Here is a 22,730-nt window from a genome sequence, read left to right as displayed (position 1 = left end):
TCAGTTGGTCAAAATGACTGAGTTATAGTGGTACATTATTTAAAACAGGATCGCTTGTCCTAGCACCCTAGCATTTTATTTTTCAAAATTCTTCCTCTCCGCTGTGATGTTTTTATCTACAGTCTCTTGCACAATAGTTCAGGAATCAGATTTGTGAGAAAACATGCATAAGATTTGTTTAACGTCCAATATATTGTAACGAAGTTTAAATTTATGAAGCATTTTTTTTTTTGTTTTTCATCTCATAAAGGATCGATGAGCTACGAGCAAATGAAAGCTGAGCTGAAAGTTTTCATCGAAGAAACTGTCGATAAATCCATCGAGAAAGCGTTTCAAACCAACTTTGCACGTTACGCAGCCTTGTCCGACATCCAAGCTAAGGAAGACACTGTGAATACCAAACCAGATGACACCGTTGAAAGACATGAGCCGATTGACAACGAAGACGAATTAAGCCGGTGGAACATCACTCTCAACAACAAAGAACTGCAACGACGTTATGTAAGTAATATCACAATTGGCATTTGATTTCTTGCTCTAATTATTGTCTTCTTTTTTAGCTGGAGTACTTCTCCAAAATCATAATTCCGAATGCGTATAATCAAAGAGGCGACAACGCATGCTATACTGTGGTAGATTGCCTGTTCACACGCGAATTTTGGACTAAGATGACATGGACTGGCATTAGTCGAAGAAACAAATCGAAAAGAGGCTTCCACGAATACGGTAACGTCGTTCAACTGTTGGGCGATATAGTACGAATTTCAGGCAGGTAGTCCTTAAGTACAACTATACCTACGTAATTTAAAATGTTCCTATATTCTAAGCCTTTCCACAGTGAAATGAATTCCAGTGCCCTCATTTGACGGTGAATTTCAACGGGAAACGTAACTTCTACCAGGTATTCTGAGAGTTCCTTTTTCTGAGAAGAACTCCATTTCGCTTTCATGGACATTGAACCTGTGCGCCAACCATTTAGCAGTTTTTTCATTACACCTAACTCGAGTAGATGTAAGGAATCTCCCACAACGATATCCTTGACCATGTCGATAGGAAGCTTCAGAAGAGGTGTGTATCCGCGCTGGTGGTCAGGATATTGATTTGTCCGGAATCGCTCATCAGTTCTTAAGGGTGCATTCAGCTCCGGATATGTCATCGTTCTTGATAACTGGCTGTACCGACCTTTGGTTGTGCATGTTATGCACCCATACTTTCCGTTGAAGCTTATAACATTTTTGATGAATAACCTGGCGGGGGTGTCACATATGAAACAACGAATGCTTATGGCCAGTGTGTGTCCATTAATTATGATTCCTGATTCTAATAGTGGCAGTAGCTCATCAACAAATGGGCTCAGGAATTCATTCACATCTTTTGGTTTCCCGTTGCCATAAAAAATTCCTACATCCATTGGCGCAATATGAGGGACCTGGTAAATGTTGTACAGGATGGGCCAGAAGTTTTTTGTAACACTTTTGTAAATTGGTAGCCCATCCACATTTATGCTTAAGGAAATTGATTCGCTGGTGTTCATGTTTGGAAAATTCTCTTTAGACAAGACTCCAGCCCTTGGTGCCAATATTGTCCAGTTTCTCCCATAGGGCGGATGTCCACATTCCTAGGTGTCCGCATAATGGACCGGGGATCTTCCGGTAGCGCAAGATGATTTGTGTTAAGAACATCAACGAGTGATTTTAGTGCTGTTGGGGGAATATTGTAACCGGATGACCACTTCCTAAGATCTGTCACAATTTTTCTTTCGCCTTCTGCAATAAAATAATATAAATGGTTGGAATTGACTTAAAATTAAAAATATATCATGGTTGAATACCGTCACAGTTTGGAATACTACATTCAGTAATAGCAGGTTCAACATTCTCCACGACATTTTCTGGCTCACAGCGTTGGGTATTTTTGGTTTCACATAATGAGCAGTCGTTTTCATGTTCAGTCGGATTGTTCGTAGCTACTTGCTTAAAACGATTACGATATGTTTTAAAAAAAAGATATGGACAACGTCTTCAGCTTTCGGCTGTACAGACTGTTTTAAACTTAACATGAGACAACGGACAACGGAGCATGCACCAGTGGAAACGGGGAAGAAACTATTCTCACGAAAAGTTTCAACGCCCGAAGCGGGAATCGAACCCTCACCCCATAGCATGGTGCGATTATAAGGTTGCTGACCCTAACCGCACGGCTACGAGGCTTAAGGAGTTTTAAGGAGCCTACTATATGTTCCTCGTTTCTTGATTTTTGATAACTTACTTTTCCTAATTACTTGAAACATTGTTGTCAACTTGGAAAGCAAAGCAGTTTTGTTTAAGAGAGATAAATAACAATAATATGTGATATGACAATATTATGAGTTAACCCGAAATATTTACGACAAAATACGTTGCTTATACAATTATTAAGTAAACCATATTACGAGCGGCAAAACATGAACAACAACAAATGATACCTTTTGCGATATAGATTATAGTTAGACTAAACATGGGGCGACTAAATTTTACGATATATGCTACATCTTTTTTTGGATAGATTCTAAGTCGGATATAATCGCAAGTAGGATAATGGACCAACATCATTTGTATTCAAATACGATGCCTATACGATAGTGACATAATATGTATTGTTATACTACTTAATGAATACATCAATATACGATGCATGGTTATCTGGGAGGCGTCTTATATATGCGATAATTTGCGGGGCATCATGTGTACCGTTCTCAAAGTCCGCTGCAAAGTGATCCCCGGATACAGGAGAAGATTAACGTAATTCTTCGACGGCAGCAAGCAGGATTGTAACCGTTCGTCGAATAAGCACAAGAGATTATAAAACGCGGTGGCTTTTGCGCCACTCTCGCGAACGAGAGACCACCGGTTCAATATAAGGTTTGCCCGACTATAAGACGACTCTTACCTCAAGGGCTTTCTCGAACGGTCTCTGGCCGAAATAAAACCCATAAACGTACCAAATCTATTATTCAAACTTACAAATTGAACCAAACCAAAAAGAGACAAACAGAATAAATAACAACAAGTAAATGAAAGAAAGTATTTGAAGTGAATTTATTGTATAATCGTCAAAAGCGAAGAAACTAACTCAAATTAAAACATCAGAACAAAACAAACAATTGAATTCATTTTAAATGTATATTATTTCACAAAAATGCTCGTCAAGTGTGTGTGTGTGTATGTGTGTGTGTGATCATGACCATGAACTCAGAAACGTACCTGCGCAGGTTTTATTCGTCGACGGTGGTTTCTCCTGGCCAATCGTCGACGTTAGCTCGCTGTCCTAAATATTCGCCGGACTATAGGTGCGGAGGGGCGTCGGCGGTCCGGTACTCTGCCCGATCGTGCGTCACCGCACGCAGGTAGGCCGGAAATAATTCCCCTGTACTCCGTTTAACTGCCAGTTACTGGCGGGCGAGGACGAGCGTTGTGGCAGCAAAAATGGCTTAAAGCCCAAAATAAAAAGCGTCTTTTGGACGCTAGGGTCCAAAGACGAACACAAAATTAAACAACATACACTAAAACGAATTCAATTATAATAATTACCTTTTTTAACAACAATTAAACGCACAGGGAACAGAGCGTCTGCCCCTGGCGACAAAAACCATAATTTAAGTCACTACAGAACGAAAAAACAAAGACAATTAATCTTAAATTCACTTCAAATGGCACTACTTAACAAATTTACATTACTACAAAACACTACACACCTTAACAAAACTTAAAACTGGCAGAAGGTCGCCGAAGCTCGCTTCTGTTCTCCAGCCGACTCAACTATCAAGTGATGGAGTCAAGTCGGTTTCTCTAGTCAAGTAAATTTCCTGCTATTGAAGCAGTCGTCTATTGAATCTAAAAACTATTATATACAAGTGCGCCAAATTCAAATCGCACATGGCCGTAAAACTATTTAGCGCCATCGAAAAAGTCCTATAAGATACAACATGAATCGTCATTAGCTTAGCCTAGACACAAACCATATATGAAACGGATAATCTATACTAAATGAAACGGCTCAAACTCTAAGGCAAATCAACGAATCCAATTCAATTAAGATTTTACTTGAAAAGATAAAAACGTCAAAAGCTACAAATTAACTAAAATAATCATGAAAACTAATAATGAATTATACAAAAAAAAACAAATTTTAAAATCAAAATCGAAATATTCAAAAAATTTAACAATTTAATCTAACTGAATTCAAACTTTATTTTACTTAAACAGAATAAAAACGTCAAAACGTTACACGTGGCGGACGATCCTGTGTGGACCGTATCGTCACGCTCCTTATCATCCTGGAGCAAATCAATGAATTCCAAGAGTCTCTCAACCTGGTGTTCATTGATTACGGAAAAGCATTCGACTCAATCACGAAAACATGTGGGAAGCCCTCAGGCACCAGCGTCTCCCTGTGAAAATCATCGACCTCATTGAAGAACATTACCGGGCATTTTCGTGCAGAATACTGCACAACGGTGTCTTGTCCAACCGTTACTATTCCTCATCGTAATCGACGAGATCATGGTACGTGGAATTGATCGTGAACCAAATTGTGAGATGTTGTGGCATCCCATTACCATGGAGCACCTAAAATTTAGGTCATTTAATGACTTCGAATTTGCTGAAGACATTGCGCTCCTAGCTCAACGGCGCACTGATATGCAGAGCAAGCTCGATAATCTTGCCAATTGCTCCTCGGCGGCAGGCCTTACTATCAACGTCAACAAGACCAAATCGTTAGATGTAAATACGGTCAACTCTTCCAGCTTTACAATAGCTAGACAAGCAGGGGAGAAGGTTGAAAGCTTTTAATATCTTGGTAGCCAAAGGCGGCCGATGGCGACACCAAGATCGACATAGGTGCACGGATTAAGAAAGCGAGGGCTACTTTTGCGAGTATAAGAAATGTGTGGATATTAAATAACCTGATTAGTCGACGCATCAAAATCCGAATTTTTAACTCGAACGTGAAATCTGTGCTGCTGTACGTCAGTGTAATTTGGCGTGATGCCTGCGGTATATAATTCGTGCATGGTGGCACCATCGTCGATGTCACCGAAAGCCGATAGCGACTGAAATTCTGGAGCGAAAGTGGCGGAAACGAAATCTACAAACAAGCGTAGATTGGAACCCAGCAGGACATCGCAGCAGAGGCAGACCCAGATGCTCATGACGGCACAGCCTCAACAATGAAATAAAGCCAGTGGACCGAAATTTGACCTGGCCACAGGTCAAGGCGATGGCAACTCGGCCCACTGCACCACCGAGAGTACTCTGGACTGAAAGTAAGTAAGTATTCCCTGTTCCAGTGGTGAGAGTCCACCCATTCATGGTGTAGCAACCTGGGCCGAGACATGCATGATCCCCCGTTAACGGAGCCTGTTATGAGTTGGCTAGGTCTCGTCTAAGGAAAACAGCGACTGGAGTTGGTAGCTGTGCCCGATGTGCCACCCTATGAAACCCTATATCGGGAAAGGTCATGGTTGGAACGTGGTTGATGATGGTCATCAACGAGAGCAGAGATGGTTATTTTACCATGAAGACGAATACGCAGCAGTTTGACTCCATCATTGAATTTACGTCCTCAAAGTCGAACATCAGCGATGACCTCAATTAGGTTGTATTGAGTCTTCGTAGGCAACGAAGGTGGCCAAGTAGTTCCATGATAAACTCGTGGTAACTTTGGCAGCAGCAGAACTCGGGAAGCTGAAGGTGACGAAGTCTACTCCGACGGAGGCCTTCGCATTCGCGGGTAGCTAAGAGGCAAGGCCAGACCCGATGACTTCGAACCTCCGGCCAGGCTTGTCGGAAAGTTTGGCTTGAAAAAACCGTCATGTGAACCGCATCGAAAGTGAGTTGCGTTCATCAACTAAAACAGGGGGGAGGACTCCCGCTTGACCTTGGTGGACACGATGTCTAATTGCTCAAAGCCCTGAATGAGATCACGGATGCGGAAGAACTTGTCAAGGCACTGCGGTAACTGTGCGCGGTTCAAGCAGAAACACAGGTGACATTGGTTCAACTACCTGTGGCTAACTCTAACAATTCCGTTAAGACGGGGAAGCTCAAGCTGGGCTCAGTATGCCCACTCGGCATATATAAGTCACAAAAGATTTGCTTCAAGTATCTTAAACCGGGACACAAGTCGTGCAACTGCAATTGCTTAATGCAATGCGATGTGGAGCTGAAGGTCATAACCATAAGGTGCACGGCTGCACAAACCCTCGCAGGTGTTTAATTTGTTCTGGGAAATCTGCAAATAGCAAGCACTCGACGGGAGGAGGCCCATGACGCCCGGCCTTCAAAAAGCCACAGCTGAGAAGTCACAGTGCCTGTAATGCAGTTGAATGAAGTTGAGATATCGGCAGTTCCACGTACCGAGTTTCCAATCGCAAGTCCTTTTTGTTCGCTGGGGTCGTTGCCGTTGGTCTCGGTTCGCATTATTCTGTTGCTGATTTTCCGTTACAATGGTTTTTTTACGGCTGGCTCGTAGGGCCTGACACCAACCTCCTACTTTCCGGAGGACCATAGTGCACAGTTGAGCTTAGAGTCCTTCCCTGGCACTCGGACGTAGATCGCTAACATGGGGATCAGACGTTCATGTGAGCCGCTCCTCCTGGAGAACAGACGCTCAGGTTTGCCGAAGCAAACCCCCCCCTTTCCCTGCCAGCCTACGACCAAAGTTCCCACCGGGATTAGTTACCCGATCTTCCCTAAGGTTGCTCATAGTTTCCGGCCGGTACCGCGAGGAGGTAGGGATAGGAGTTGCTGGGCAGAGACTAGTGCATCACAATGGGATCTGAATTGCGCAGCATACCCAGCCTTTACCGTGAATGTGACCTAGCGAGCATTGGGCGCGAACGAGGATGGAGAGCGGCAACCATAAATCGAGTATTGTGGCGTACTATTGTTGCCCAAGCAGCACACAAGTCACAAAGAAGTGTCGACAGCGCAGGTTTTTGGTTGTACAGGAGGCACACTCATGTAATTCTAACTCAAAGGCAGAATTACTTGAAAATGACTCATGTCCAACCAAAAACCTGCGCTGTCGACACTTCCTTGTGACTTGTGTGCTGCTTGGGTGATTATGTCTTGTCTTAAATGTGATGTTGAACAAATAAATGTATGTATGTATGAAATGCAGCTAAATCTGAACCACTGTAATGCAGCCCAGAAACTGCTGTGTTAAGCCGTTGCTGAGCGGGGGACGGATATCGCCATCATTGCGTATCCATACCGATAGCCTACCGGTAACGGAAACTGGATCACGCATGATTCAATACGGCGGCAAAATGGTATACGGAGAAAGAATCCAGTCCAAGAGTTTGGGTATACATCCTACGAAAGCTTCGTAGTCGTATATCTATAAGGGATCTTCATTTGTTGGCCGCTTTGACAGGGCGAATGACAGTGGTAATAGCGGGTGACTTCAATGCCTAAGTCGTGGAATGGGAAAGCCGTTGTACAAACCAGCGGAGTCAGAACCTGCTTTAGAGGTACTGGCCGGAACGGAGCGGAGTCTATCATTGACGCTGATGCCTACACTGCCAGCGAAACCTGCTGGCGGTTCGCTACAATATCGACTACAACAACAGCAGGCAGCGAGCGGAGTAAGAGACGACCAGGACAGTCATTTGCGATGTGATGCCATCGTACCGCCGATCGGGGTGACATTGGGCTTAGAAGGTGACATTGGTCCATCGTTCCCACGGATTCAATAAAGTCAGAAAATCCGACGGTGGATGCAGATTATCTTAGAATTACATATTCTAGTAGCCTATGACACATTAGCATTCCCGTCGTATTCTAAACGTGCGGAATATAGGCCCAATGCCACTTTGGCCTAATGACACCCCGCACGATAGTACTTCAACGATCATGTATTTGGACAGGCGCTCCGCCGTGAGCGAAACCTACTCTGTCTAAGCGTTGACCAGTTTGTAGCGGTGCTTCCTATACATGCGATATCATAATTTCTAGGCAAGTCCAATTTCTAGGAGACCACCAGCAGCGTACTGGTGGAATTAGGCTATTGCGAACCTGCGCCGTACTTATCTACGGAATAGGCAACGGATGCAGTGAGTGCGTACTGATAAGGAGCAAAATGAGCGACGCTTGATGTTCGAAATGTTCGACGGATGCCAAAGTCAAGCTCAAGACCGAGTTAAGGGCAAGCTAAAAGGTCTGGGTCTCTGTCAAAGTGCCAATACAAACTCTTGGGATGGGGCATACAAGATGAGCTGTAATGGCTCCTACCAAGCAGTCTGCCGAGATGCTGTAGAGGATCACCGAGGGACTCTTTCGACGTCATGACCCGAGTTTTTGGCCTTCTTTAGTGTGACAACTTCAAACAGAGGCTGTCGATGAGGGGCGGGTCATCGATGAGGACCTTGCGGGGATACGACTACGGTCATGCCCGGTATGCTTGAAAAATATGGTAGTGTCACAACTACGGACAATCTTATCAATAGAATGTGTAATGATGTTTTTGGCTGGAACGCCGTACCATCGGCTGCCGCCCAAATCGTATCGGAGCTACAGATGAGGTTGCGTAAACCTAAAAATTGGCCAGATCATTCGCATTAAAACGGTGATCTCAAAGCTCATAAGTCGACTACGCAGGGGAGAAGGTGGAGTACCATTGAAATTTACACCATTTGATACCTATATCTGTAACACCTAAACTTTGCGTGAAATTTTTTATGAAGTGTTCAGTTTTGGACGGATTTCGCGCCAACTCGAACAAATGTTGGCAGCACCCTCTCAGATTACAATGAAACTTTCTGGGTTTGTAGACCTTGACTAGATAAGCCACTTTGCATATTTAATATAAAAATTAAATTGATTGAATGAATAAGACAAAATCTCCTTGAATAAATGAGACAGAATCTCTTAACAAGTTGTGTTTCATTGGATTCTGAGATGATTATGATCTTCACTGGTTTAGTTTTTGATAACAAAAAGACACTGAAAAAAAAATCGTTTGGACATGAAAAAGTTTTTGTTAGAAAAACTTTTTTTCCTTAAAAGTGCCCATCTGGTGGTGTATGGACGGTTGGTAGGGAACATATTTACCTATCTTGAGACATAATTTCATCGAAATCGAAGATGGTGTTTTTTTTTTGTAAATCGACTTTGAATTTTGAAAAACGATTTTTTTTCAGCGTAGGACTCAATTTGGATTTTTTTTCAATATTTTTTTCTTGAAACTTGACGTATTTAGTGACTATCACCCATACGACACTTTCTTGTAGGAGTAGTCATTTTTTTATTAAACACATTTGAAAAAAATCGGTAAAATAAGTTTAGCCCTTTTCAAAAGATAGTTGTTGGAGAGTCACCCTAATACAAAAGTGTGAGCGTAAGTGAAGGATAGGGGAGAAAAACGTATTCTCTTTGCCAAATTAAATTATGTATTATATCGTGATCAGACAGTGCCGGTAAGGTCTCCAAGGCGATAAGAACGGCCTACCGCACAGGATTTTAATCTGTTTTTATGTGAAGATTTGTAATAATTGTAGTACTTTAGTGTAAATAAATGTAGATAATTTGTTTAAATTATATTCGTTTTGTGTTCAACCGTGTGTTATGTGCAATAAATTGTGAAGAAAGGATACTAAATTCTAATTACCTGGAATACATCGAACCTCTACCCTAACAGTACACCAACGGGTGTTCCAGCGATATTCCATTTCTTTCAAGGATGCATAGGGCGTCCTGATCCTACGTTACTCCGATGCACGTCAGAAGCAGTCATCAAGGATTGAAACCACATACGGAAACCATGTAAGGAGACATTTTCAGCATACAAGGCACGTTTGGTTGTAACATGGTTTTAGTTCTGAAGTTCAGAATAGGAAATCATTGGGATTGTTGATTGGTAATCTGCACAGGCATTTGAAGGTATCAGGCTGTTCATTTAGGACTCAGAAATTGACGCAATTTCAGGGTGGGTGAGTATGTCTAGGAGTAAGATTGCCCACCCTGACTACATCTATGACTAACCATCCATATTCTTTAAGGTCCACAATAGAATAAGTAAACCTTCATAATTTAGTGCTTGAAACACCATCACGAGTGGCGGTCATCGAGACCGCGCTCTGCGCGCTTGTAAATAATTCAGTTGACAATAAATTAATGTAAATTGGTTGAAATATATACCTTTTAAGTGTTTAAGTACAAACAGTTGTTATTATGTGGCTGGAATCGAAGTTCTACGGAAGATAGATGGATAAACTGATCCAACACAACCAAGGAGACAATCCCCCTCCGAAATAAATCGTGTTGGGCCTTGAGGAACACTCCCACTATCGAAGGCTGGTCAAGGTCCCCAACATATGATACAAATCCTAGTCAAGTTCTCCAATCCGGCTCGAAGGACCAATAGTCTTACTCCTAGACAATAGTCTTGATAATTTTTGAAGAAACTAAGTATACAAAGTGGCTTATCTAGTCAAGGTCTATACACCCAGAAAATTTCATTGTAATCTGAGAGGGTGCTGCCAACTCCGAATATGATTTGGGGCGAAATTCGTCTTTGAGTAAATGTACGAATTCATTAGTTTTTATTTGAAATAGAGCAAACAATTATTTTAGGATTAAAAAACAGGATCGGAAAGATTAAAATTTCCACTAGAAATTCGTTTCACTTAGGAGGCATCCATAAAGTACGTCACGCTCTTAGGGGGGAGGGGGGGGGGTTTCGGAAAGTGTGACAAGCAATGTGTTAGGTATACGAAAAACCCGTACGAAGGGGGGGAGGGGGGTATAAAATTCCCAAATTTTGCGTGACGTACTTAATGTATGCCCCCTTATTGGAGATTCATGAAAAGAAAATCCGTTTAAGCTTTTATTGAAATTTCCGACCAGAAATCTGACATGTGTTACGATGCATTTTTTCTCACGCGGGGATAAAATTTTTCCGCTCAGTCACCTCCACATTTTTGCGTCGATATTGTTTTCCCTCAATACACCGTCAACCGGCTTTGCCCAACTTGCGGTTTCGGTTGACTCAGCCCAGCCAGCGTCAAGTGAACGTATCTATCAAATGGTGGAAAATATCTATTATAAAGATTTTTGGATTATTGCCAAAATCCCATTCTTCTCCGGCTCCAGCCATAAATATCAGTCGCTTAAGCTTCCTCCATGAGGTCGATCGGCTGCATATCGAACAGTATCTACGCCGAACAATAACACATGCGGGGCACTTTTCCCATGCCTGACTTGACAATGCCATTGCCGGTGCAGACTGTGGATTTTTCTCTATCGCTGTTGGCTCTGCTGAGAATATGCGGCATCATCTCTGAATTAAATGTAGACGACGAGCACAAAAAAAAAACGGTGGGAACAATTTCAAAGACCAGATGACGTTTATAAACAAAAATATAGGATGCTGTTTCTTGAGATTTGATATAGTAGTGTGAGGATAGTGAGGTTTATCGAACGGACATGAACTACATACTAGAAATCAGTGTTTTTGAAACGTTCACGGTTTTTTATTGTTCTTAATATAAGCTTCTTTAGAAATATTTAAATGAATTTGAACAGATAATTAAGGCATCATAAACTTATTGGTAGGTACAGAGCTTTTTGAAGCAAACTTTGGTTTTTTTTTCGAGCATATTACTGGAGGTTTGAAGAAAAGCTTTTGGTTGAAATTAATGCAGGACGCACAAATTGTCGGCAGATTTACTTTAGGAAGATTCTGCAAATCCTTAGAGAGATAACTTTTATTTTATTTTTTTTTTAGTTGACACTTATAGAATTTTGAACTAAAATTGATGCTATTGGATTCAACTTTTAGAAGAAATATGCCTAATGGATTACATTCACATTAGACGGACGACTTTTTGCTACATTGTCCGTCCAGTTCTATAACATATTTAAGACATATTCGGCACAACAGAAAGTGAAATTTTCACACTTATTCTCCTGGTCTCAGATGGTGTCCCAGCAGGACGCCTCCGAAGGCGACAGCTCCAGCAGCGGCGTTCAGTCACCGCATATACAAGCCATATGAGGTGGCTACGTTTTATACACTAAAGCTTATTTCTCATGAATAAACATGCATCTATCGATGTGGTACCAAGGTAAACCTTCCAGGCTCAGACTGCAGAAAAGCAGGCACAGAATTACCGAGGGTGGTGGATGTGGGTCGTTGATACCCTCGCAACAAGCAAGTGTGGTGCAAGCATCCTGAGCCAGCCGACAGCCAGCGTTTTCCTACCTATCACCACCGTGGGAGAAAACGTTCGGTCGGCGATTATGAGGTGAGATGCATCCCAGGAGGATTTGCCGGGATAATGCCGGGCGCGCCGATGTGTTGATAGTGACAAAACCGGCCGGATAGTCGGCTTATGCATATCATAAATGCAGAAGGAGATATTGATTTCGATGCCTGGCAAGGGCTTATGTGGCTTAACGTAGGAGTATCTGGCTGCTTGTACATAAATATATTTTGAGGCTTGTTTCTGATGATCTACCGATGCATGCTTCGCTTCAATAAAAGTTGAAGTGAAATTAATACATTATTGTGCTGACCACAAACTAAGATGAATTTTATAAAAGTCGTAAAACTTTAATTATTAAAGTAGCGTACCTTCTCTAACCTGGAAGGAGCATCCAGATTTTTTCTGTCGCCACAAGTTATAATCGTTGTTTCCAAAGTTACTTGCTGACTCCACCATCAATCCCATTTTCCTCCCGCACACAATGGACCCTTTCGATAAATTAACCTTCCGGCACTCGCGCGGTTGGCCACGTCGCCAGGACCACGCTTATGCTGAGTACAAAAAGAGAGATTTTTTCATCGTGTTGTACAAAATACAACAGCGCGATCACTCGAGGGTTAAACTGAACTCACTGGTTAACGAGTCGTTCCAGCTCATACTGAAAGTGGTGCTGCAGGGGTGGGTGCAGGGCAGGTTCCAAAAGTAGGGTAATTCTCCAATTGTTGCACGGCCAAAAATTCGCCAATTGGCATCTTTAGCGGTGTTGGGATAGTTCCATTTTCTGAATCTGCATGCCAAACTGAGCCAAAATTCAAATTTTCATGAATTTTGGTGCCCGGGAACCTATTTAAAAATCAATTTGAAGTTTGTATGAGAGCGATTTGTCGAATCACCCCTCGTCGCATTTTGTACTGGGCGGAGCTGTCAAGTAGTTGCCCAGCTGTCTAAAGATGATTTCAAAAAGTCTCTTAGAAATTGATTTTAGGTACCGTAAAATGGGGTAACTTTGATAGTTTTTCAACGAATTTTCTCAATATTTTTACACGTAATAGTATTTCTCCAAGTTTTATATTTTTAAAACAAGTACTGGGGTATCAGTTATCAATTGCGATTAAAAGATTCGATAATCTGAAATATTTCGGATAACTTTTAGTTTTTCATATAACCGAAAATCAGATTTTCATTTTGGGGTAACTTTGATAATACCAAAGAATAAAAATAGAAAGAATGCCCTCTCTTGTCTTTTTCTATGTAAACGACAAGCGACAAGACAAGTGGCGCTCTCTAAGCGTTTCAAGGTGGAAGCTCTATGTAACAGTGTTCGTGATTTGTCATAAGAGAAAGTGGTGTGCGTATGTTTTGGTATCCGCATACAATCAGTAACGCACACTACCGCATGAAGGTTGAACTTTCATCCGCAGATAGCGCTGAGGTAGTGTCCCCCCGAGCACCAGCGAAGTGGGCTTTCTTGATACCGCCAGTTGGGGTGACATTGGGCCTGGGGGGTAACTTTGGGCCAAAAATCAAGAAAAATGTTTCGCTCAAAATACTAACATTTATCGAAGTGATGATCAAAAGGTGGATGGTAAATGGTAAATATAAGTTGCGTTGGCCATCCGGTGTAGAAAAAAGTAACATTTAGTTAATTTTCCATAAAGAAAACGTGACGTGAATCTTATGGTTAGGAGTACTGTACAATATCGTTGTTTTAAAATGCCCAGTAGGAAACAGCTAAATACCGAACATGTAATCAATTGCTGTTTTCTAGGTGTATTCAGTAGTTGTTTTGTTGAATAATATAAGTTTTCTTGGTTTAGTAAGCTATTTTGCATGAAAAACTTTTTTATTCAAGCTGTAGGGGGATTAGGGGCATAATGGACACCCGGGGCGAAATGGACACCCCTGTTTTTGCCGAAACCGTTGGCTTTTATGTAAAACTTTCAATGCATAAGTGTAAAGGAACAAGTCATTGTTCTATTTTTCAAAAGTACCATTTATATACCTTCAAAATAATCAAAATATCATTGAAATTGAAATATGTTTCTCATATGGTGAAATTCTTATAATTTCGAAGCAACAGCAAATAAGGTATTACGAGTGATTGAGTGTGTCTACCATACAAACAAGTGAATTGTTAGCTTATCTACATGTATACGTGGATTTAGCAATGGATGAAGTATTATATTTTTGATCAGAACATACTGAAAATAGCGATTTCAATGTTGAAGTCTATTCGGGGCGAAATGAACACTGGCAATTATGAATGGATGTACGCGCGTTGCATACTGTTAGGCGTTTTAGAGAGTTTGAATAAATTCAATCCGATTATTTTAGCCTAAAATTTATTTAATTGACTTTGAAGTTATGTAAACTCGTCTAAGATGGAGTATTGTACCTGTGGTATTGATCTCCGTTGGCAAATTACTTAACTGGTCGATATTCTCAAAGATACAGCATAAAACATGCAGGGGTGTCCATTATGCCCCGATGGGTGTCCAATTCGCCCCGTACCTTTCCTGACAGCCCCAAAAAACACACGGTTTTCAATTCATTATTTCTTCACAATAATGACACTCTACCAGCTGTAAATGATTGAAATACGTAGGAAACAAGTTAAAGTTGTAAGCCAACTGGTACATCAACATATGATTACATGTTATTCATGGTTAGTTTTCTTTTTTTGGGTAGTTTTTTAATGTTTTATTAACGAATTTTTAACAACACATATTTATCTACATTTATGTACAAGGGCATTGCATGCTTTTAGGCGTTTATCAATGTATGGAGATTAATATCCCAATTTACAAAATTGCTTCCATTTCGTTAAAACACACTTCGTTAAGAGATTCGAGGCCAGATTTGGAATCTACTATGATGAATCTATCGAGAATAAGCGTCCATTCATTGAAAAAATAGTTGTAACGAAGTCGTACAGCAGATTGTTTGAAGGGGTTGATAAATGACAAAAATATCAACAATTTTTATTTTTTGTCCAAAAAGTTGCATATAAACTAGATTTTAATGAAAATACGTCTAAGATGAACTTTCATATGTATAGAATTGATTTACGTTTACCTTTTTCTTAACTGGTTGAAGGAATCATAGTTGTAAGATAAATTACACAATGCCTGCCGCACTATCAAAGTTACCCGCATTATCAAAGATACCCCGTTTTACGGTATCATAATGAAGATCTAAAAATCTGAAAAAAAAAATCATTGTGACTCAGAAAAAGGTGCTCTTTCGTATAAAAATAAAAAATCGTCATTTTGTTCAAAATTCAAAAACCCAATTGTTGCACACCTCATAAGAATAACATGGAGTGTGCAACAATAGGCGAGTTTTTAGCCGTGCAACAATTGGAAAATTACCCTTTATATAGGTAACTGTGTAGTGTTAACAAGACCTCAAAAATATTAAGCTGAGTTAGGGATTTCTCGCACTACTTCCGTGAACTGAGTTAAACTCACTTAAACCTACTAACACTTTATTACTGCACGATGATGAAAGAGGGCGAACCAAGCTGCTGGTTCGCTTTTATGCAGTATTTTATGCTTATCCAAGCACATTCTTTACCTTAGTACCTGATTGGTTCATCGCATGGCCTGATGCACCACGAGGTGCGCCCTGAGCTATCATTGGCTAATCTATTCAGCAGGTTTTTTTCTGACGCTGATTCGCATATGCCGGCAATGGCCGGATTCCGAAAGAGGCATTCGGCGTACCCCAAAGCGCATCTCAGGGCGTACCAAACCTCAATTATCGCACCGTCCGAGGCTGGTCCGAGACCGTAACGTTATATATTCATACGTGTCGTAGATCTGAATCAACCATTGCCAAGACTCGCAAGTATTATCACCCTAATGTGACGTCGTAGATAAAAAAAAACTATGTAGGGTGATGGGCCTTCCCCGTTACTCGTAGAAGGGATTTTCCACCGTCTGGTAGCACACGACACAGAAGATTAGTTTACGATGTCGGTTTACCTACGGAGATTCACTGGTTGGCTAGTTGGAGTAATTATGTTCACTACTGCTTACTGCTCGGTCACCTTTTTTGCCAAAGGTGGACTTGAAGCATCCGCGCGCAATTACTGCCTGCTCTTGTCATAGTTCACTAGGGTTCACAATACAACTCAAAAACTTAGATCGAATTCAATTCTCATCAATTGTTGCGCACCTTAAAAATTCGCCAATTGTTGCAAATCTCATAAGAGAAGCATCGATTGTGCAACAATTTTAAAAGCTAATTTTAAAGGTGTGCAATAATTGGCGATTTACCCTACCGTCAGTCGGTGTGATATTGGTCCTGAGATTTTTTTCCTCCCTGCTATTGGGGAAATTACCACTGCGACCAAAAAGTTAAACTTTTGTAGCATGTCTCGTTTTGATAATCGCATGTAGCTAACTAATTTCCATGTGTCAAGTGATCAGTTTCTGCCACGACGCGTTTTCTCCCAGTGATGGGCAATGGAATTTATTTTCTTGCAAACTAGACTAGAATTAATTGCTGACAATTAATGTTTTATTTTTTTTAATGCCTTATTTTTTCCAAGATAATAATTGATCGTCCAAAATTTTTTTCAAGCTGATTTACTGATTGGGGTTTCAATTGGTTTGTTTTACGGTAGTTCGAAATAATTAGCAGAATAATTGGTTTCTCTTCTTCATTGTGTGCTAACAAACCATTGTAATCCGTCACTAGCATAGCAGTCAGTGGAAGTGTCCTTTACTACTTCAAGTTGACTGACTAATTTAAATCCTTTCGCAAGATTTTCACAGGTTTGCCACTGATCAGGATCTAACGAAAAAGAAAATGTTGGAATTCCGTACCGGTCGAACAGCTTCATGGAATCAGCATTTATGAAATCCTCTATTTCCAAATCACTGAACATTCTCATATCTTGCCGTTAGCTTCTTCGCAATATTTTCGTGAGACTTGATTTGCAGCGAATCTATCATCATCATCAATAGTGTTAGCAACGCTGCTATAAAAAATGGAGCAGCTGCTTCCGAAGTCACAAATGGTTTTTGAATTTTGATAACGCCACTTCAACAACGCATTAATTTTTATAAACAAAAATATTCTTCAACGATCGAGAGATCGTGTGGAATCGCAGCTACACACTATGGTTTCGTGATACGTGATACGATAAAACCACAGATTAGGTTTTAAGTCTAGTATTTCTTTAGATGACAATCCGCATTGCGATCTAAACAAAATCATTTTTAATGAGTAGGCCTTGCTCATCCATCTCGCGTGGTGGCATGCACCAACAGACACTAGTTTGTTTATGTTTGTTAGTAACCTCCAAGAAATAACAGCATCCAATCAACCAGTTCCTTGTAGTCATGTTGCATTTCATTTCATTGTTCTTCAAAAATGAAATATGTTCGTACTAACTTACATGATATATCATGCAAACCATCATAACACTAAGTTTACATGGTAAATACATATAAAGTTTATATGACGTGTAAATGTCATTAGGGTTACTCACTAAACAGATTTAATTGCTGCGTAAGCCATGATTTTCTGCTTATTTGAAATGTTTCATGATTTTGCAATTGAAATAACACAGCGCAACATTTTTTTGTCTCAAGAGCAAACTTATGTGTCTCCGAAGGATTTTGGGCCGCTGAATCCGAATCCGGGCTCAGATTTGCTCCAACACGTCACAATTTTAAGCTATACCTCAATTTATAGGGCAAAATATGCGATTTTGGGCTTTTCTGACTGCAAGCCATTAAGCAAGGAAATATTTTTTTAAGCAATCAAAAAGTTAATTGGTCAATTAACATCTAAATTAACGACTCATGCAAAATATTTCGTTTAACCTAATCAAATTTAATAGATATAAGCTTTTTATGTTAGTATGAAAACTTGCATGCAACTTTTGGAGGGTGACTTGTATGGGAAATATCGTACCTAACATAAATCGCTTAAAACTATCAAATTCGATTTGGTAAAACGAAATATTTTGCAAAGGTCGTTAATTTAGATGTTACACTGAAACCTCCATTTAAGTCGATGCATGGCTGATCGAAAATAATTTTTACCGTGCCGGCAATTACTAAACTATACAGTTTTATATTTTTTGACAAATCTCCTTTGTCATGCGAAGTGTTAAAAAATATAAAAGTCTATAGTTTTGTCATTGCCTGCACGGTAAAAATTATTTTCGATCAGCCATGCATCGACTTAAATGGAGGTTTCAGTGTAATTGACCAATTACCCTTTTGATTGCTTAAAAAAATATTTCCTTGCTTAATGGCTTGCAGTCAAAAAAGCCCAAAATCGCATATTTTACCCTATAAATTGAGGTATAGCTCAAAATTGTGACGTGTTAGAGCAAATCTGAGCCCGGATTCGGATTCAGCGGACCAAAATCCTTCGGAGACACATAAGTTTGCTCTTGAGACAGACAAAAAGTTAATTTTTGTTACGCTGTGTAATCAAAGATTTCCTTGGTGATCGCGAAGTTTAATCAGTTTAATCAGTTCACGCTGTTAAGTGAATCCCCCTATTATTTTTTTCTGTGCACTCACGCATATCGACCAACCTTCAAGTCCAGTCAGTGGTATTGTGTGGGCGGATCAAAGTAGGCCGCGAGGAAAACTTGTTTGTTAGCAAAAAGCAGATTTGTACTGTTGGCCTTGATTTCTCATTCAACTGGAAAGAAATCGGTTCGACACTTGAAAACCGACAGCAGCAGCAAAATTGGCACTTTAAAGATTAATCACGAATATTAATTAATAATTAATAATGAACAAAATTTATGTTTTTGAAGCTCACTTTTTAATTGAAAGCACACTAATTTAACCCTAAAAGGGATACCGTAAAACGGGGTATCATTGATCAGCGGGGTAACATTGATCGGCTTGACCGACCTCAGGAAATGTCCAAACAAGCATTTAACATTGAATCACTTTCTGCTTTCGAATGGTATATCGTAATCTGCTATCATTTAGCTGTTAAATGACATGCAATTCATGAAAATTGAATTTCATAAACATTAAAATAAAACGATTTTTCCATAACTGTGTTTCGTAACGCAATGAGATACATTGTCAAACATTCATGCTGGGCATGAATACTAGATACACTATGAGGGTCGAAATCACTGTATTGCTTCAATATGATATCCTAGAGTTAGATTTGATGAACGCAATTTTTATGAAAATGCTCTTTTTCAATGAAAAATACGATTTATTAAAAGTCGGCTATCAATTCCTTAAGCAATTGCCTACCTTTAGGCGTTATTCGCGATTTGGAGGATTTTAATCCTAAAATATCTCAAAAAGTGCATAACTTGTAAGAATTTGGACAACATATTCGAAATCAGCGATCCCAAATTTAGTAAGAAAGGGTATTTTCAACATAAACGAACATTGATCACTGACATGATCAATGTTACCCCAAATCAACAAAATCAAAAATAAGATTGAAAAACCTATTTAAACATGTTTTAAATAATTGACTCGGTCAGGAATGACTTAGTATCTTTAGCCAAATCAGCTGCAACCGCAGCAGTAACAGAAATTATACAGGCGGGAAGAAGCCCACATGAAATTTTGGAACTACCTCATCTACTTTCTCTATCCAAGGAAATTTTAGATGAGGTTAAATCTGTATCCGCTGTTGTCGAAGCTCTTGAGAGCAGCTCAGAAAATCGCTCACCGCAGGCTAATCAAACATTGGCGGAAGAGTTAGCAGAAGTACCACTAACTAATTCTTCAAGCAACACTCGTCAATCACCTCCTGCAACACCAAAGCGCGATGCTATTGCTGAGCTCTTTGCTGAACGTCGAGCGAAAATGCGTGTTTCACAGCCACCAGACAGTGGTTGGCGGTTTATAGACAGCGGCAGAAAACTGCTTTGGCGCAGAGACTGGTCTAAGCTTGATGCCAAAATTGCTGAAAAGATGCCTCGCAATAAGAGACGTCGTAAGCAGCATACTAGCAACAACAACAACAACACCACAATCACCAAAAAAACAGACAAGCAGTTATTGAATATGGCCAAAAGTCAATTCTCCAGCCCTCCAGAATCCACAGACCACCCAATTGCAGCGCTTTCTATATCTGCTGCAAAATCTTTTATCACTTTCGAAAAAGGTGAAACAATTAATCAGAAGCCATCATCATCCAACAGTCATCAACAGTCTACTAGCAACCAGAAGCAACAACTACAACCACTGCGCAAAAACAATATCCAGCAGCATCCAAGCCCGCACATGCCACAACAAACGACTGGCAATCAAAATGACTTCCACTCAGCACCTTCAACTGAAAGCACAGACGGTCAATTCGAATTTGATCCAATGCGTCCACCCATTGTACGCCTGACGCAGCAATCTGTGCAAGGTGATGGGCGCTTTTTAAAGGCCAGACTGCGTGACCCAAAAATTATGAAAATTGTCCGCTTATATCTTGCCTACATGAAAGACCAGCCTACAACGGTCTGTGTAGAGGGCATGACATCTACAAGCATTAGAATGCTGCTGGCATCGGAAGGCTTGCCTACGGTTCCAGAGCATCTAAATCGCATCTTCGTCGAAGTTCATCAAGAGTATGGAGTGAATGCATCTGAAGCGGCAGCTGACTTGCTATCATACGGACGATTCCTGACCAGCGAAAGGACCAACCGATTGCAGCACCTACGCGAGAGTGCCAACAAATTTTACTCTCCCGTCCCACATTTTCGGAAATAACGACGCCTTCTTTGGAAGCAGAAATTCATGACGAACCATCAACGGGTAATTCTCAATCTGACTGTATTTTAAATATTTCACAATCCGACACACTTCCAACTACTTCTTCGACAAAAAACAACTCGACCGAAATTTTGATTTATTGTCAAAATTTCAATCGAATGAAAAGTCCAGCCAAAATACAAGAAATCCAAAAAAATTTATTAGGCTCATCCTTCTCGGTAGTCTTGGCAACTGAGACAAGCTGGGATGAAAGTGTTCGAAGCGAAGAAATTTTTGGAAGTGATTTCAATGTATTCCGAAACGACCGAAATTTTCATGAGTCCCAGAGGAAATCAGGAGGAGGTGTTCTCGTGGCTATTTCGGCCAATTTTGATTCAGAAATCATGAACACATCTAAATTTAAAGAATTTGAGCATGTCTGGGTGAAATCTCACATAGCAGGTGAAACACATATTTTCGCCTCAGTGTATTTTCCACCAGACCATGCGAACAAAACTACATACGAAAACTTTTTTCAATGTGCTGAACAAATCATGTCTGAACTTCCTCCCGAGATTAAGGTCCACATATACGGGGACTTTAATCAACGTAATGCTGATTTCATTTTGGACTCTGAAAATGAAAGTATTTTACTCCCAGTCGTTGGGGAGAATGAAACCTTGCAATTTATTTTTGACAAAACTGCAAATTTAGGTCTAAACCAAATCAATCACATAAAAAACCGCCAAAATTGCTACCTAGACTTTTTATTAACGAATATCTTTGACGACTTCTGTGTCAGCGAATCATTGTCTCCATTATGGAAAAATGAAGCTTTCCACACAGCAATCGAATATTCTTTGTTCATACATGAGCACAAAATCCCCAACGACTGCGAATATGAGGAAGTGTTTGAATACAAATTAGCGAAGTACGAAAACATAAAATGTAAATTAAGTAGTGTAGATTGGCAAGCTATTCTTAAGAATGAAGGAAATGCCGAATCTGCCGTAGAAGAATTCTACAGAATTTTAAATGAAATTATTGGGCAAGAAACTCCAATAAAAACGAAACGTCGTCATATAAATTCAAAATATCCAATATGGTATAATCAACAAATCAAAAATCTGAAAAATCGCAAACAAAAAGCACACAAAATTTACAAAAAATATGAAACTGATGAAAATTTAGCTAAATATTTGAACATATGCGACCAATTAAATTTTGAAATTAATAATGCATTTGAAGAATATAATACGAGAACTGAACTCGAAATAAAGTCCTGCCCAAAGAACTTCTTTAATTACGTAAAAAGCAAATTAAAATCTGACAATTTTCCATCCGTTACGCATCTTGACGAAAAAGTTGGAGACAACCCGGAAAAGAATTGCAATCTATTTGCGGATTTTTTCCAGGAAATCTATACAACTTTTTCTGAAGAAGATCGTGACCGCGATTACTTTGCTTTCTACCCAGATTTTATTAGAAATGTTGGTGTGAATCAAATTCAACCAAATGAAATTTTTGAAGCACTTTTAAACTTGGACGCCTCTAAAGGACATGGTCCTGACAAAATTCCTCCAATATTTCTGAAAAATTTAGCTAAGGAGCTCACTGCTCCTTTATTTTGGCTTTTTAAAATATCACTCGATACTGCAAACTTCCCAAAAGTATGGAAAACCTCTTTTTTAGTGCCTATTTTTAAATCTGGTCGTAAATCAGACGTACGTAATTATCGCGGCATAGCCATTATCTCTTGCATTCCAAAACTATTTGAGGCAATT

At 40.0% G+C, this 22,730-nt stretch overlaps 1 protein-coding gene across 1 annotated transcript in view; it reads left to right on the top strand.

Moving 5' to 3' along the window:
* The window catches only part of LOC109425904 (uncharacterized), a 39,343-nt gene that overhangs the window by 1,513 nt on the left and 15,100 nt on the right, over positions 1-22,730 (top strand). The window contains exons 3-4 of the mRNA XM_062848298.1: positions 251-501; positions 561-772. Of these exons, the coding sequence (XP_062704282.1) occupies positions 251-501; positions 561-772 (463 nt within the window). The remainder of the gene's footprint in view (positions 1-250; positions 502-560; positions 773-22,730) is intronic.

Source organism: Aedes albopictus, chromosome 2 (genome assembly GCF_035046485.1).
Source record: "Aedes albopictus strain Foshan chromosome 2, AalbF5, whole genome shotgun sequence".
NCBI classification, from domain to species: Eukaryota; Metazoa; Arthropoda; class Insecta; order Diptera; family Culicidae; genus Aedes; species Aedes albopictus.
This window is presented reverse-complemented; position numbering and strand designations above follow the sequence as displayed.